The sequence below is a fragment of the Diplotaxodon limnothrissa genome, linkage group LG5 (assembly GCF_057381915.1).
Source record: "Diplotaxodon limnothrissa isolate DT_005_m linkage group LG5, D_limnothrissa_male_GT1.1, whole genome shotgun sequence".
NCBI classification, from domain to species: domain Eukaryota; kingdom Metazoa; phylum Chordata; class Actinopteri; order Cichliformes; family Cichlidae; genus Diplotaxodon; species Diplotaxodon limnothrissa.
In genome coordinates this window covers 37,028,313-37,043,478 of record NC_140600.1, presented here as the reverse complement: position 1 = coordinate 37,043,478, position 15,166 = coordinate 37,028,313, and the positions used below count along the sequence as shown (strand labels likewise).

At 39.5% G+C, this 15,166-nt stretch overlaps 1 protein-coding gene across 1 annotated transcript in view; it reads right to left on the bottom strand.

The window, feature by feature from the left end:
- The window catches only part of ppp1r16b (protein phosphatase 1, regulatory subunit 16B), a 100,244-nt gene that overhangs the window by 23,704 nt on the left and 61,374 nt on the right, over nucleotides 1-15,166 (bottom strand). The window contains exons 3-4 of the mRNA XM_085354690.1: nucleotides 12,680-12,750; nucleotides 741-886 (exon numbers count right to left, since the gene is read on the bottom strand). Coding sequence (XP_085210816.1) covers nucleotides 741-886; nucleotides 12,680-12,750 — 217 coding nt within the window. The remainder of the gene's footprint in view (nucleotides 1-740; nucleotides 887-12,679; nucleotides 12,751-15,166) is intronic.

The window sequence follows — 15,166 nt, the reverse complement described above, 5'->3', positions numbered from 1 at the left end:
GCCTTTCTTACCTTGGCCATGTCTCTGAGTATTGCACACCTTGTGCTTTTGGGCACTCCAGTGATGTTGCAGCTCTGAAATATGGCCAAACTGGTGGCAAGTGGCATCTTGGCAGCTGCACGCTTGACTTTTCACAGTTCATGGGCAGTTATTTTGCGCCTTGGTTTTTCCACACGCTTCTTGCTACCCTGTTGACTATTTTGAATGAAACGCTTGATTGTTCGATGATCACGCTTCAGAAGCTTTTCAATTTTGAGACTGCTGCATCCCTCTGCAAGATATCTCACTATTTTTGACTTTTCTGAGCCTGTCAAGTCCTTCTTTTGACCCATTTTTCCAAACGAAAGGACGTTGCCTAATAATTATGCACACCTGATATAGGGTGTTGATGTCATTAGACCACACCCCTTCTCATTACAGAGATGCACATCACCTAATATGCTTAATTGGTAGTAGGCTTTCGAGCCTATACAGCTTGGAGTAAGACAACATGCATGAAGAGGATGATGTGGACAAAATACTCATTTGCCTAATAATTCTGCACTCCCTGTATTCCTCACTGCATACATGACCTTTTACAGCCTAAGGCAGTGCCATTACTCAATTTTCCTGAAGCATAATGAGTTAAATATTAGATTTCATAAGAACATATTTAGACTTTCGTGGTGCTGGTCTTTATCTCAGACAAGATAAGGGCTGTGCTGCAGGAAATCATGATGTATCATATCTTTATGACTTACTGTGCGATGAGTATGTTAACAAGTCCTGCGTGGCCACAGGTAGCAGCAGCATGCAGCGGCGTCCACAGTTCGTTGTCCTGAGCGTTAACACTGGCTCCTCGGTCCAACAAGAGCTTCACCATCTCCTCATAGTTGTCTATGCAACACTGTATGGAGAGAGAGAGACAGAGGAAAAGGGAGGGAAGGAAAGGAGGAGTAGGACAAGATTAGATTTGGTTCAGGTTTTAGGAAATATTCAATAGCCCAGTATTTTCAGGATTTGAATTTCAGTGTGGGATTGTGGGTACTGCACATAGAGGAAGAGAATGAATGGATGGACCGATGGAAGACACAACAACAGAACAATAAAATATGTGCAGCTCACCAATATCCCCTCCTTACCCAAACAAGTGGTCACCCTTGTGGAAAACTGTTAACCCCCAATTTTGAAATATGACTTTAAAGGCCTGATCTAAAACCTTGGGGGGGAAAAAGTAGTAAGGAAAATACAAAAAAATATGATGGTTTGTAAAATAACATTTCAGCATCTTAATCATTCAAGAATGACAACAAAACCATAAATAAGTAAGTACCCATTTGTGAAATCTATATAGTATTTTGTTAGGCTATCCTAGAGTACAAATCTAAGCAACTTCATACACATTCATCCTGACTTCTCAGCCATTGTGTGGGTTTGTTTCCTGGACAAAGGCAGAGGGTCACAAAGTATTTTGCTTGTAAAGCTGGGTGTGATTACAGGGTGGAGAGGAAAGAGAATTTTCCATGAAAACCATTCTCCAATCAGACGGCTGTCAGCAGCTGCAGTTTGCTCCATCAGAGCTAATTAGTGAGTGTGTCAGTAACAACAAGTTACTGCCACAGATAACAAAAAACAAGAGAGAAAGAGGCAGGAAAGTGCTGAAGAAAAGGATGGAATTACTTTGTCACAGTGGGAGGGTCAGATATTATCAGAAAATCAAGACGTTCAGGGAGAACAGTTTGTTTCCAAAGTCTGAAAAGGGCATGTCAGCTAATGCCTCTGTTATTGTTTGCGGTGGTGAATCTGGTCCATGACATTTTTAATCAAACCTTCCAAACCAATTTTTATTTTTCTGCTTTGTTTTGTTTGTTCATTTTATACCAAAGAACCCTTGGACACCTTTATATCAAAGGAAATGAGACATCTGTCACACAAAAAAAACAAAACAAACAAATGCAAAATCACCTTTAGCAAATTGTTTGCTGACAATCCTGCTAAAAAACCCAAAAGTGCTTCAATGAAGAAAAAAAGGGGGGGGAAAGAAAATAAAAGAAAGAGGACTGGCAGCAAATACAAAAAAAAATAAAGATAACAAGCAACAAAAGAAAGAAAACAAAATACATCCACTCAGTAATCCGCTTATACTGTGAGGCTTTGGCGAGCAGCAGCCATCTCAGCATGTATTGGAAACCACGATGTTAACACACAAGTCTCAAATTGTTTCCACTTTCTAAATCCCCGATTGCAATCCATCAAATCACAAGCTCCTCTGTTCAACTCCTATGTGATTATATTCTGACTTCAATTCTGCAATTTGGGTAAAAATTAGTCAAAGTTTGTGAACTACAATTTTCTGTTAGCTCACCATCCCATGTCTTCAGATTATTGATAGACTCTACTTTTCTGCAGTTTAACACTTTCTAAAGTGACATTTTTTTGCACCGTCTCTCAAACGTGAGGGTTTTTCGGCTCTTCTTTATTTCATCTGATTGCGAATTGTTTACTTGAGAATATAATCTACAAGGAAACATTTTGTTGCATGCACAGGTTAAACCTATGCGCTAGTTATACGATGCTAATCACTTCTGAGCAGAAAAAAAATAGACATTTTCTGTTAAACCAACTGTATGCTTATTTTTAAGCGGCTATAGGTCGTTTTACTTGTATATAAGCAGTTTAATTAGAGTGAACCTGCTGTGCTCCATATTACTTTTCCTTAGTAAAGCCTGTCAGCCTCACTCTCTCATACAAAGCTCCCTTTCCTTAAAGGCCAACATCCCTTTAAGCCATTTTTCTTCATATTGGCTTCCAGTCCCCTGGCTTCTAAACAGAACTCATGACTTTTGAACACCATCCACTCCACATGCCACTGTGAAGGTTCTGAAACAAACAAAAAAACGAAAACAAAAAAAACATAATTTCTTGATGTGATTTGATTGATTAGCATTCAAATATCTCAGTGAAGACAGAACAAAGATCTACCACAAAGCAAGAAAGCATGAGACAACAACAATAATTTCTCATTCTTAATAAGAAATGATAGTTTCTGGCATCTGTCTGTGCAGGTAATTATTCAATCTGGAATAAGAGAATGGACTGTTGGTAATAATTTACTCATTAACTGCTTAATATGGCATTTAAGGTGGATTTGATGTTTAATCCGCAGACAATATAGAAGCTAAGTACAGGGTGGGCCATTTATATGGATACACCGTAATAACATGGGAATGGTTGGTGATATTAAAGTCCTGTTTGTGGCACATTAGTATATGTGAGGGGGCAAACTCCTCAAGATGGATTTACAACTCACAATGTTTAAACAGGACTTTAATATCACCAACCATTCCCATGTTATTACGGTGTATCCATATAAATGGCCCACCCTGTACTGTAACATCATCCATGGGTTTCTGGAGGCTTGTTGTGAAGCAATTATACTTTCGCCATCTTGGTTTTAAAGAACTAGATGTGACTACGAGGGTCAAATGTCACTATGAAACCACTCACTCATTAACTAACAACTTAAATCTGCCGTCTATGGTTTAATCACAAGCATAATGGCGTAGTATAACAACAGTGATGGTAGGAATAATATCAGTAAATTTTTCTGTGACATACAACTGTCATATCATAATATCAATGGCACAGTGCAGAACAGTGTTTAAAGCCCAGGCATGCCCAACAACGAGAGCAGCGTGTCAGCCTCCAATGATGATTTAGTAAATAGTGAACATTAACAACCTCCAACAAAAGAGCAAATGTTTGATGGGTTAGGGTTAGAGGTTACAGGTTAGGGATTTTCCATTTCAATTTTATTATGTGCAAGCATAGTGCAGGGTCCTGAAGAGTTACAAGGTTAAATTACTTGAGTTATTGTTACTGTTGAAATGTTGAGCATTTCAGTGGAAAAGACTACCTGGGATACTTTTGTGCTTATGCTTTGTATGTATACCTGTATCTCTAATATTGCACTATATTACTGCTGCTGGCACCTTGTGGCAACAGATTCCAATTTTGAATCAGGGCGTCTATGATCCATGAGCTCACTGGAGAACAGAAGGATGGAAAATGCGTTCATTTTGTTTGCACTAATAAATGCTGCTGTCTGCAAGCTGCAGTCACTGATGTTCAGTATTTTTTTTTCCTGAACTGTCAGAAATGCTGCAAATTTTATTGAAATATTCTGTTAAATTTTCACCTCTAATATTACATTTGGTACCTTTCAAGATGGTCGAGGACAACTTACGAGCAATGAACAAAACCACAGTATGGATAAAATAACAGCTGCAAGACAGCATAGAATTAAAATTCACAACACACCAAAATCAAACAGCATAGACATGTTTTCAGAGATGTTTTCAGGCTGGCTTTAAAGACAGGGACAGGATCAATGTTGCAAATGTGGTGCAGGAGAGAGCTCGAAAGAAGGCGGAAAGCTTTTTGGTAGAAAGCTCAAAAGCCCAAGGTGGACAGCCAGGCAGCTGGTATAATAAGAGTAACAGAGGAGAGTACAGGAAGGAATGGCAATGTGCAGAAAGTGAGAGAAAAATGAAGGTGCGAGATTGTGGAGAGAGTTGAAAGTAAGAAGCAAAAATCTTAAAATTAATGCAGCTGCTGAAGGAAATGAGTAATACGTTCTATGGAAGGAGTTCTGGCTATGAACAGCTGAACCCTATAGAGAAGTTTAAGATTTTTACTTTAATAAATATGATATATAACCAGAGCACGTCCAAGAAAATCAGTACTGATGTACAGGATGTATGAAGCCGACCAATATCACATTGGTAGAAATATGCAGGCTGAGTGATATTATTGATGTGCGTTTCAAAATTTAAGGCATTATGGAAAACAGCAATTAAGCTCTTGATCTGGGAAGGAGGAACGATTTGAGAAGTGGCAACGCACAGAGCGAGCTTAGCACATTTGTTCAAAAAAAGTTTTAGTTGCCCAGTTGTTACACCACTAACAACTGGGCAAGGTTGTGAATTGAAAAGTTTTCACTATACATGCTTTACAGACTTACAACAGACTTGACCAGACTTTAATCTCTTTAAAAGAATATCATGAGAGATTGTATCAAAAGGCAGAACTCAGATCAAGAAGCAACCCAGAGTCGGCTGCCATCAGAAGATCATTTGTGATCTTGACCAGGGGTGCCTCTGTACTGTGAACTGGCCGAAAACCAGACTGAAATTGTGAGATGATTGTTAGTAGGGTATGAATAACTCTGCAGAGCAACATTCTTTTTTGTTTGTTTGTTTTTGAAAGAAGAGTAATGTATGGTAATTATTTTGGTTGAAAGGGTCTTCTTAAGAGTCGAACTTATCAAAGCTGTTTTAAGAGGTAGGGGGGGAAAAAGGACAAGATTTGGGAAAAGTAAATTATGTCAGTTATAAAAGGAGCGAGAGAGAATCAACAGGACTTGGCCCCCTAGTTGACAGTGGCTCTGAGGTGTAGTGGTTAACACAGTTGTTTTAATGCATGAAACATCCCCAGCTGGAGCCCAGGAGGAGACCTAAACCCAGCTGTGTTGATCCCTTGGGAAATAAGGGAGCAGCTGAAAGCAGCTAAAAGCACCCGTGCAACAGTGGTGACAGAGCTTAAGTAATTAAGCTAAAATGTCAAATTAAGTATAAAAAAGTTTTAATGTCAGGGGTGTAAAGTAGTTAGTAAAATGTTTTTCTCCATCTCTCTCTAATGTCTCTGTTACACCCGCGAAGCAGTTTTCACTTTTTCCACTTAATAACTATACCCAGTAATGCCAGTGGCTCCCTTTTTACACTCTGCATCGTCTTTTAGCAGCGGTTAGAATGAACGTCAGGACTTCTCAAATTTCCCCCTCATCTTTGAATTTCCACCATAATCATCATATAAACGTTGGGAGGTCGAGGTGCAGAGAGATTTTTTCTTTTTGTGGATTTGCATAAAAGATGAGCTAAAGTGCAATCTCCAGAGATTTCTAGTATCTCAGAGTAGGAGTGAACGAAGGGAAGGCAATAATACAGAGCGAGGCAAAAACATAACTATAAGCCAACTGGAGAGAAATGCCAAGAAGAAGAAGCATGAGGGGCAGATTAGAAGACAGAAGAAAGTCACTTTGGGATATGTAAACAACAACCGCAGACTCCATTCTTCAGCATCATTTACATAGAGTCCCTGCTTTCAAGTAATTTTAGAAGAATTAGCAGCCTACTCTACTCAAACTCAGAGACCAGAAACCTGTGTTACATTTGACCATAAAGAAAATCCCTTTAGGATCATTTATCTATGTCATGAAACCAACTATAGCTCAGCTGTGTCTGTGAGATGATGTGACAGCTCAGACTGTTACCTTCTGTACCCCATACAGTACATCCCCTCTGGCTCTAAAACAAACCCTCAATCTCCATTCTTTCCATTACTTGCACTCCCTCTCTGACGCTGCCCTCCAGCTCTCTGATAAAACTTTAATCTTAATGCTCGAACAACAATAAAAAAAAAAAAAAAGACTTAAACCACACTGACGTAAGAGAAACTGATTTGTGTACATTCTTTGGAGTTTTGTAGTGTTGACTTACAAGGCTGCTCAGATAAGGCACATCTGACACGAGCGTGTGATGGTGGGGGAGTACGTGAATTAATATACAGCACAAGAGAGGAAATGAAATTACAGCACAGATGCCGAGGACAGGCAGCAGGAAGACAGATAAGAGGTAAAATGGATGCAAAGAAGAAAAAAAAGAATGCTGACTGGAAACATGTCGAACTGACAAACACATCCTTTCAGAAACGTTTTAGTGCAGGGGAAGATTTTCATTCTGAAGATTATCGATGAGAAGTTACGAAATGAGGTTTTGCACCTGATCTGCAGAAAACCTTACAGGCTGTCTGTTTAGTTAATGATCATTTTGGATGGATTGATCATCATCAACATAAAAACATAATCAACAATTAAGACAGAGATATGGTTTGAAAGAACCAAATACAAGTTTAAAGCAACGGGGTTTCTTCTGATGGTAAAGTTAGCAAACTTAGTAAATGTATGATTCTTGTGCTGCTACCCCAAAATAAAAATATCAGTGGTTTTAACCAGGAAGTGAAACAAGAAGTCTGGTAAGTCAATGTTGGACTAAATATGAAGTGAAACAATCCAAACTTATTATTGGCCTTGGACTAATAATAAGTCCATATACACACACACACACACACACACAAAATGGCTATAGCCTGGAGATCCAGGACCCAGTCGCAGAGCGCCGGAGGAGGTGCGCTCAGACGTTTCTCTTTTTCTCATGATGCAATTTTTCCTTTACTATCAATGATGCAAATAGCGAGGCGTCAGACAAAATTAGCAGGAAGGAACAAAGTATCTTTATGACCTCCTTCTGATGCTGCCAAAAGCAGAAGTGGTATTCTGTGAAGGCTGCTCTATGTATGTCAATGACTTCCGGTGTTAATGTTAGAAAAGAAACCAAATTCAAAGGAAAAGACAGAAGTGCATGAGTCACACATCTTTTTTTTTTTTAAACGTGCGCGTGTCAGTTGATGCATGTGTGAGCATATATGGTGATAAATTGATAAACTGGTAATTCACCTGCTAGCTAACTGCTTGGCTAATCTCATTTCCTGTGACAAACAAAAAACACACACTTTCACCCACGAGCTACGAAAGTAAAGACAATGAAGCAAACAGGAAAATAATGTGCCATTCATGCAAAGCACTGAGAATGGGAGCATGGTTCAAACAAAGGCCCAGATTATTTCTGTGTGCCTGGAAAACAACGGCAACAGTCTTACCGTGGGCTGAGAGGACCACAGCTCGGGTCGAGGAGCGAAACGATGAGGAAATAAGACCAAGTATTTGAATAGGGGCAGAGAGGGCAGACGGTGACGGGCCTCGTACTTAAATCAAAATACCGAGGGGTTAAGTGAGCAAGAGCAGGGCCAGCCCGCTGAGACTACAGCTGATATAGCAGGAGACTAGAGGCTGAAGGGGGTTTATATTTTACTATAGCTAGAGGAACTAATCCAAATAACAAAGAGTACATTAATATGAATGAATAAAAATAGAGATGCCTTGTTGATGAACTGCAGAGAATTAAATGAAATGGATTAAGAAGTGGGGCATCAATGGATCACCATATTTCAGATTGCAGATTTCAGATACTGTAAAGCACTCCAAAGGTTATAACATCACCTTAACAAAAGAAACGGATACGATTTATGGTACATAACACATGTATGTAGATAATATTCCAATAGGGCAGCAGCGTTCACTCAGGGCGTCAGGAAGACAAACAGTGTCTGTTTCTGAAAAAAGCTAAGACAAATTCAGAAGGGTTGGATGAGGTGATTCATTTGTTGCATCATACAGAAAAACAAAGTGCTCATTTTACACAGAGCCATGAATGTGGTTTCCCCCGATTTCAGTCTTTATGCTAAACTAAACCGCTGCTCATATTTACCACAGAGGCATGAAAGTTTTATCTTTTATCTAACTCTCAGCAAGAAAACAAAACGTCAAACGGTAAATAACTAAGGATTTATGCTTGAAGCTAACAAGGGCCTACAACAGTGTGCTAGGTGTCTGATATTAATGTTTTGACTCGCTCTAACCCTTTACATAGAGTACGGAGCTCAGCAGGGAGATTTTGATGTAAAAATCCCAATAACTATGAGCGATTACGTAACCATTAAACGCAGACTTACTATGAGCTACAGCTCTGTGAAACAATGGTGTGAGCTCCCCCTCGTTTCAACATAAACGTGTTTTATTCACGAAAAGAAATAAAGCCACAATCCTAAATTGAAACAGCGATGTCTTTGATTAGTGGAGGTCAACGTCTATGCCTTTGTGGCCCACAGATACAATCAATCGATCAATCAAACTCGAATGTGTTTGGAGAAAGAGAAACTGAGTATTACCCAAAGAACATCATCCTCACAGTCAAGCATGGAGGCGGAAACATGCTTTGGACTATTTTTCTGCTAGTGGTACAGGGCAACTTTTCCACATGGAGGGACCAGTGTGAATGGGACAAGGTCTTCCAGCATGACAATGACCTAAAACATATCACAAAGGCAACAAAGGAGAGGCTGAAGCAGTGGCTTAGCCAGTCTTCAGACCTGAAGCTTCCTAAAACAACGGTCCCCAACCTTTTTTGCACCACGGACCGGTTTATGTCTGACAATATTTTCCTTTAAAGGCAGCTAAATTGAATTGAATTATAGGTCTTTAAGGTGTCGCAGATAAATACAACAAAATAAAACCAGTAGCGGTACCAAAAAAAGGAAGATTTATTCATAACACACGGGAAAAGACCGAGGGAAACAGAGTTAATAATAAAAACCATTTAAAAAAAAAATAACGCTAAAAACCAATTAAAACCCTGAAAGCCATAGATTTTAACCCGGGCCTCAACTCTCGCGGCCCGGTACCAAACGTCTTATGGCCCGGGGGTCGGGGACTGCTGTCCTAAAAGATTTAGAGAATTTAGAGAAGAGCAGTGGGCCAAACTCCCAGCTGAGATGAGACAAGAAATGTCTTACCACTTGCCAACAAGGCTTTCTCCAACTACTAGGCCATGTTTGGTTGGGATTAAATTTTAACTTTAAAAAGAAAAAAAAAAGCTGAAATTGTGTTTTTTCTGGAGTTTTGGTTGATATTCTATCTCTGTCCCTTAAAATGAAACCACCATAAAACCTTTCATGTCTTTGTAAGTGAGCAAACATACAAATTCAGCAGGGGATCAAATAATGATTTTCCCCCAGTGTATGCTTTACTATTGTACTCGACAAGCTTCCTCATCAAACTTGTCACACTTGACCCCCTATAGCAGGGTGCTTGAAAATGACACCAGAACACATTAGAGGCTCTCACCGCTGTGTTTTATTACATGATTATTTTGGCACGAACATTTACCCACCAGAGTGGAAGCTACACCCCTGAGGCTCATCCACTAAATGGAACATTTACCCACATTTGGCAGTTTGCTGGGTGCTAATTTGAACTCTGGATGTCAGAACTTATGAAATAAAAGAGCAGTAAACATGTTTAAATGCTGCAAATCACTGTAGAGTAAAACTGTTATTGCCTGTATGGCAGTACTGTAATACTGTGCATGTGCATATACTTAACAGACAGAAACAGTGAAAGCAAGTTTTTCCCCCTCAGATATTTTCAGGGTGAGCCCTCTGAACTGGCAGGCTACTACTTCCAATACAGCAGTTTTCCTTAAAATGAAGGACTGAGGCTGTGTTTCGTGTCCACGCTCCACTCACATTTACGCAAACAGACAAATGCATGTACGCTGATTTTAGACATCCCAGCTAAAGGAATCTGGATGCAGTCATCAAAAAAACTGTAGTAAATACTGCAGTGTGTGTAGTTGTGTTATTGTACATACAGTGACCCCCTGCAGGACGCCTCCTGATTAATGTCTCGAGTCAGTGAAGCGAGACCAGTCCAGGACAGGTATGACACTTCATTTAGAGAACATCACTGCTACCTTCCTTCATTTATCTCACCTTCTGTCGGGTGTCTGTGTGTGTCTGTATGTGTGTGTATGTGTGTGTTCTCACACTCATTTCTTTCCCCAACATCCATTTCAGTATCTAGTTTACTGTCTCTGCTTAATCTAGCTTCTGAAAAACAAGATGACAAAATGAACACAGAAGAGCATTTGTGTGAATTTCCTTTGTGTGACTGTAATTTTTTACAGTGTGAGCGCATGCATGTGTGCGCGTGTGTGTCTGTATGTGTGTTGCTATTCATAGTCACGAAAAGGTCTCATCTTGAAGACACTGGCTGACCCATCCAAATAGCAGATTACCAGGTACACACACATTCAAAGCTGAAAAGTCAATCTGATCTCTTGGCAGCCCACCACTTTTAAAAACAGCATTCACACTGTTGGTGACTGATGGACTTCAATTTTCTCTTCCCCTGTTCATTTCACCGCCTCTCAGCAGGAGCCTGGATATTAGGCTGTGAACAACCAGGAGAGAGAGAAAAGGACGGCTGTTCGAGCTGAAGCAGACTGAGAAGCTAAAGAAGGAGAGAGGACATAAACTGTCAGGGGTACACTGAAATTGCACAAGGAGACAAACGAGAAGAGCGGGGGACGAGGAGCTAAAGAGCAGAGGGGAAGCCAAAGTCATAAATAAGCATCGGGCCTTCTGAAATGTTTAAATGTCATCACTCAGGAAGTCAGATTTGTTTTTATTTTACATTAAAATGTGACCCCACTTGGGGAAGGTTGAGAAAGTTTGATGACTTCCACATTGTAAACAACTGCTTTTTCACCCATAAAGTTGCCATCCAGACCTAAATAAAATCTAGAGTTTACTCTACGAGCTGCTTCAGCAATTGACATTTCAGCTCAGGAGGGACAAACAAACCGATGCAGTGAGCTATACCAGCAAGTTTATGGCCATCCTGCTCCTTCAATAATCCAGCTTTCTGCAAAATAAAATGTTCTCTCCTGCTCCCATGTTTCCAGGAATCTTTCAGCTCAGCGATGGACGCTGGGACTGAATAATGGCGATGTCAGAAAACCTACAACTGGGGTACAAAAAAGTTTATTTTTTAAATTCAAAGGCTGACTTTGTTTACTGAGAAGTTTAAAATGAAAAGTGACACGCAGAATTGATTTGGTTGAGGGGGAAGCTTTGATTATCATGTCAGTAATAGCTTTCATTAGCAAGTGAAAACAGGCCTCACATCCTCTATGAATATCCGACGGCAAAAAATGATTCATTTCCCCAAAACTGAACTCATTTCTGGACTATTAAAAATCATTTTTTCAATGTCAGAAAACCTCAAACATTAATTCCCACCCAGGCAAACCTCTCTGGAAATTATTTCATTACATTTCAACAAAGAGATGGTGATTGATGTTACAGCGTTCAATGAAAAACACATGATCAAAACAAAGAGATTAAAAAACGTTTTACACATATTATGTGTCTAACAATAGTAAATGTCAGCGCTGCCCCAATTAAAATGATTAACGGTGCATTTTTCTGAACATTTCCTCTACCTAATTATTATTTTCACCTCCCCAGTTGGTGCCTTTTTTTGCTTCTTGAAGCTCAGTGGTAGAGGTAAGAGACTGTCACAAAATACAGGAATACTCCACTGAGGTGCATATTTTTAAAAGGGCTGCATATAAACCGAATTCCAAACATGTTTGGATTTCACATGAAAAATAAATATAACCAGACTTTAATGACTGGCAAATCTCATAAATCCATATTGTATTCACAATAGAACCTGTTGGATCCGTTACCAAATAACCAGTAATCAGTTGAAAAATGTTTGTCCAGCTGTTTCTTTTAACTTTTCCAGCCTTTTGTTGCACCCTTACAGCTTTTGTTTGATTTATCGCCACCATCAAATTCAATATGAGGTAATATTTGTCTTAATATTTGTCGATTATGTTCAATCGTGAATAAAATATAGCTTTATTTTTCACAGCATCCCAACTTTTTTAGAGCTGGGGGTGTATATGACTAAAAAATGCTCGTAAAATACTGACATATTCTGCATGTCTTAATCAGGAAATTCAACAATCAGTATAAAAAAACTGGATTAAAAAAATGAGACTCAAATTATACATCAAGTTCTTAATCTTCTTTAAAAAAAACAGGCAGAGTTAAAACGCATCAGAAAAGTCAAAGATGGACATAAAGAAGGACAGGTGGAGACAGATAATCTTACCTGATGCAGAGCTGTAAGGCCGTCTTCATTGCAGAGGTCTGGACTCACATTGTTCCTCAGCAGGTAACGAACTGTTGGCAAAGTGAAGAAAAGGAATATCAATAAAGCTGAACGTTGCACATACACTTCCAGGATGTCTTCGAGTGCTTTGAAAAACTGCACTTCCTTTTATAAATTTATCCCCTTGCTTTCGCATAATTAAAGTCCATTTTGTGGCTGAGAATTGAAAGATCTTTTCGTTTCTTTCGCCGCTTGTGAGGCACGTGTGTTGCGTGGTTATTCGGCTGTTTGGAGAATAAACAAATTAACAGATCCAGGTTAAAAGCACGACAACACCCTATATACCTTAATTCCTTTTAATTGCTGAAGAGGCTGCAGGTGCACTTCAACTTAACCTTTTAGTTAAGGGGACATCACCAATCAATCTACAATCCATTAATCCTGCAGTATAATCGTGATGCATCTCTGCAGGGACAATCTCTCAAATTATCAGCCCAGCCAGGATGTTACTCAACTGACCTTGGAAATACAGAGGAATGGGCGAAGGGTGAGGTGGGGATTGTTGTGACGGAAGATGGTGATGATGTAACAATGCCTGGGATTACACAGTTAGTCTTCCCAGACAGATAAAACTGCCACAATTCACAACATATCAAGTGCCAGCTGTCTGATTGCTAAACCTGCCGGCCTGAACAGGAAGTGGCACGTAGGGCTCCTCTGAGTGTCATAATTACTCCTGCTTTTTTTTTTTTTTTTTTGGGGGGGGGGTGGTTATGGCTGTCATCTTCCCAGACAAAAGACACCTCGTGAGTGGTTGAATCAGATTATGATGCTGAACGCTGAGAGAGAGACATGAGATGGTAATTATCACATCATGGCTCTGTACACACTGACATCACACAGCATGTGCACGTTTCACAATAATCTTTGTACAGCTGTCTACCTAAATCAGGCTTCACTTTCTCTATAAAGACTATTTTAAAATCACATTTTCCTTTTTCTCATTTGACAAATTTTGATGTGAATGCTCAGATGTGCATTTTTGTTCTGTAACAACTGATCTTGGCCACTAAAAATGTAACAACAATTTCCACAGATGTTTAAAAAATAAATAATGTGTCATGAATTCAAGCACTTTACCCAACAAGATGCCAATCACTCATATTCAGGAATGCAATTATCCTTTTAAACATCAAAGTAATTACACCGATTGGCAGAATTATCCGTCTCACACGGTAACATTTATCTGCCATGCTGACAACTGTAACATTGTTTGCTCCACACCTGGTCATCTAATGGGGAGAGATACCCAGTATCTTACCACAGAAAATGTCAATCAATACTGAGCAGGTCCATTGTCCTTTACTATATAACCTCTGATTTAGATTCAACTCTAGTAAAGTAATTAATAAAGAACAGTCTGTGTGTTCTGTGAGAGGAGAAGAAAAAACTTAATCAACCAACCAACCAATCAATAAACCCGTCATCTCAAACTGTAAAGTGTATTGTTGGGGGTACAGAGTACTAATTGAAACCTGCCTAGCTGAATGTATCGACATTTTGTCAATATTTCACTTCTCTGCTCATTATAACATCAATATGCGGTTTAGATTGCGCCATCTTTTCTTTATTTTGAGCACGAGTATATTTCAGCTCCTTTCAAGAACCTTTTGCATGAAAAAAACGAGCAGCAGATGAAAAGCAGGGTCTTCGGGAGGAGCTGTGCCTGGCATCTTTTGGCAGAAATCTTCTGAAAGTTAAGAACAGCTCGAGCTCCCAGGCGAACGCCCATGATATGACCTGCATTTTTTTGTGACAGCTAATAAAGAGCAGGGAGGCAGAGTGCGCTACAGAGGGAGGTCACGATAAGAAGCTGAATACAAATGGAAGTGGAAGGTTCAGTATTTAAGCACACTGGCTGAGTTGTTTCCTCTATGTGGGGGTTTAATTGAAGCACTGCTTAAAAATAATGGCAGATTGTCATAATGGAAGAACACTGTGCTCTGAGTAAAATGTGGCTCAGGGAGTCCTTTTTCCATAATAAAATAGAATGATTAAAGTGCAGCCATTATCAACCTATTTCTATTACACAGCTTCCTAAAACCTGCATTGATTAGACCTCAGTTAAGCTTTTGATATTCACCCACACCACAGCAGTATAACTGTTATATGTTACTTTGAACACTTTTGGCATCGTCACAGTACGTCTACAACTTGAGTTGCTCTTAAAACCCAAAGACGCTGAACCAAACCACAGAAAATGAGCTACTGCAGCATCACGCACTTGTGCAAAATCTAAGAGAGGAAATAATGATGAGTGCTCAGAGAACTGAACCAAGGTTATACAGTGCAAGCTCAGTCTGACTGCATCCCATAAACGCCATAAACACTTCCCTCGTTTTCTTCCATTTTCCTCCCCAGTGACATGGGTGGGAAAATATAATTGCTCTGCATTAATATTTTATTGGGTGGCCACAAGTTAGTAAT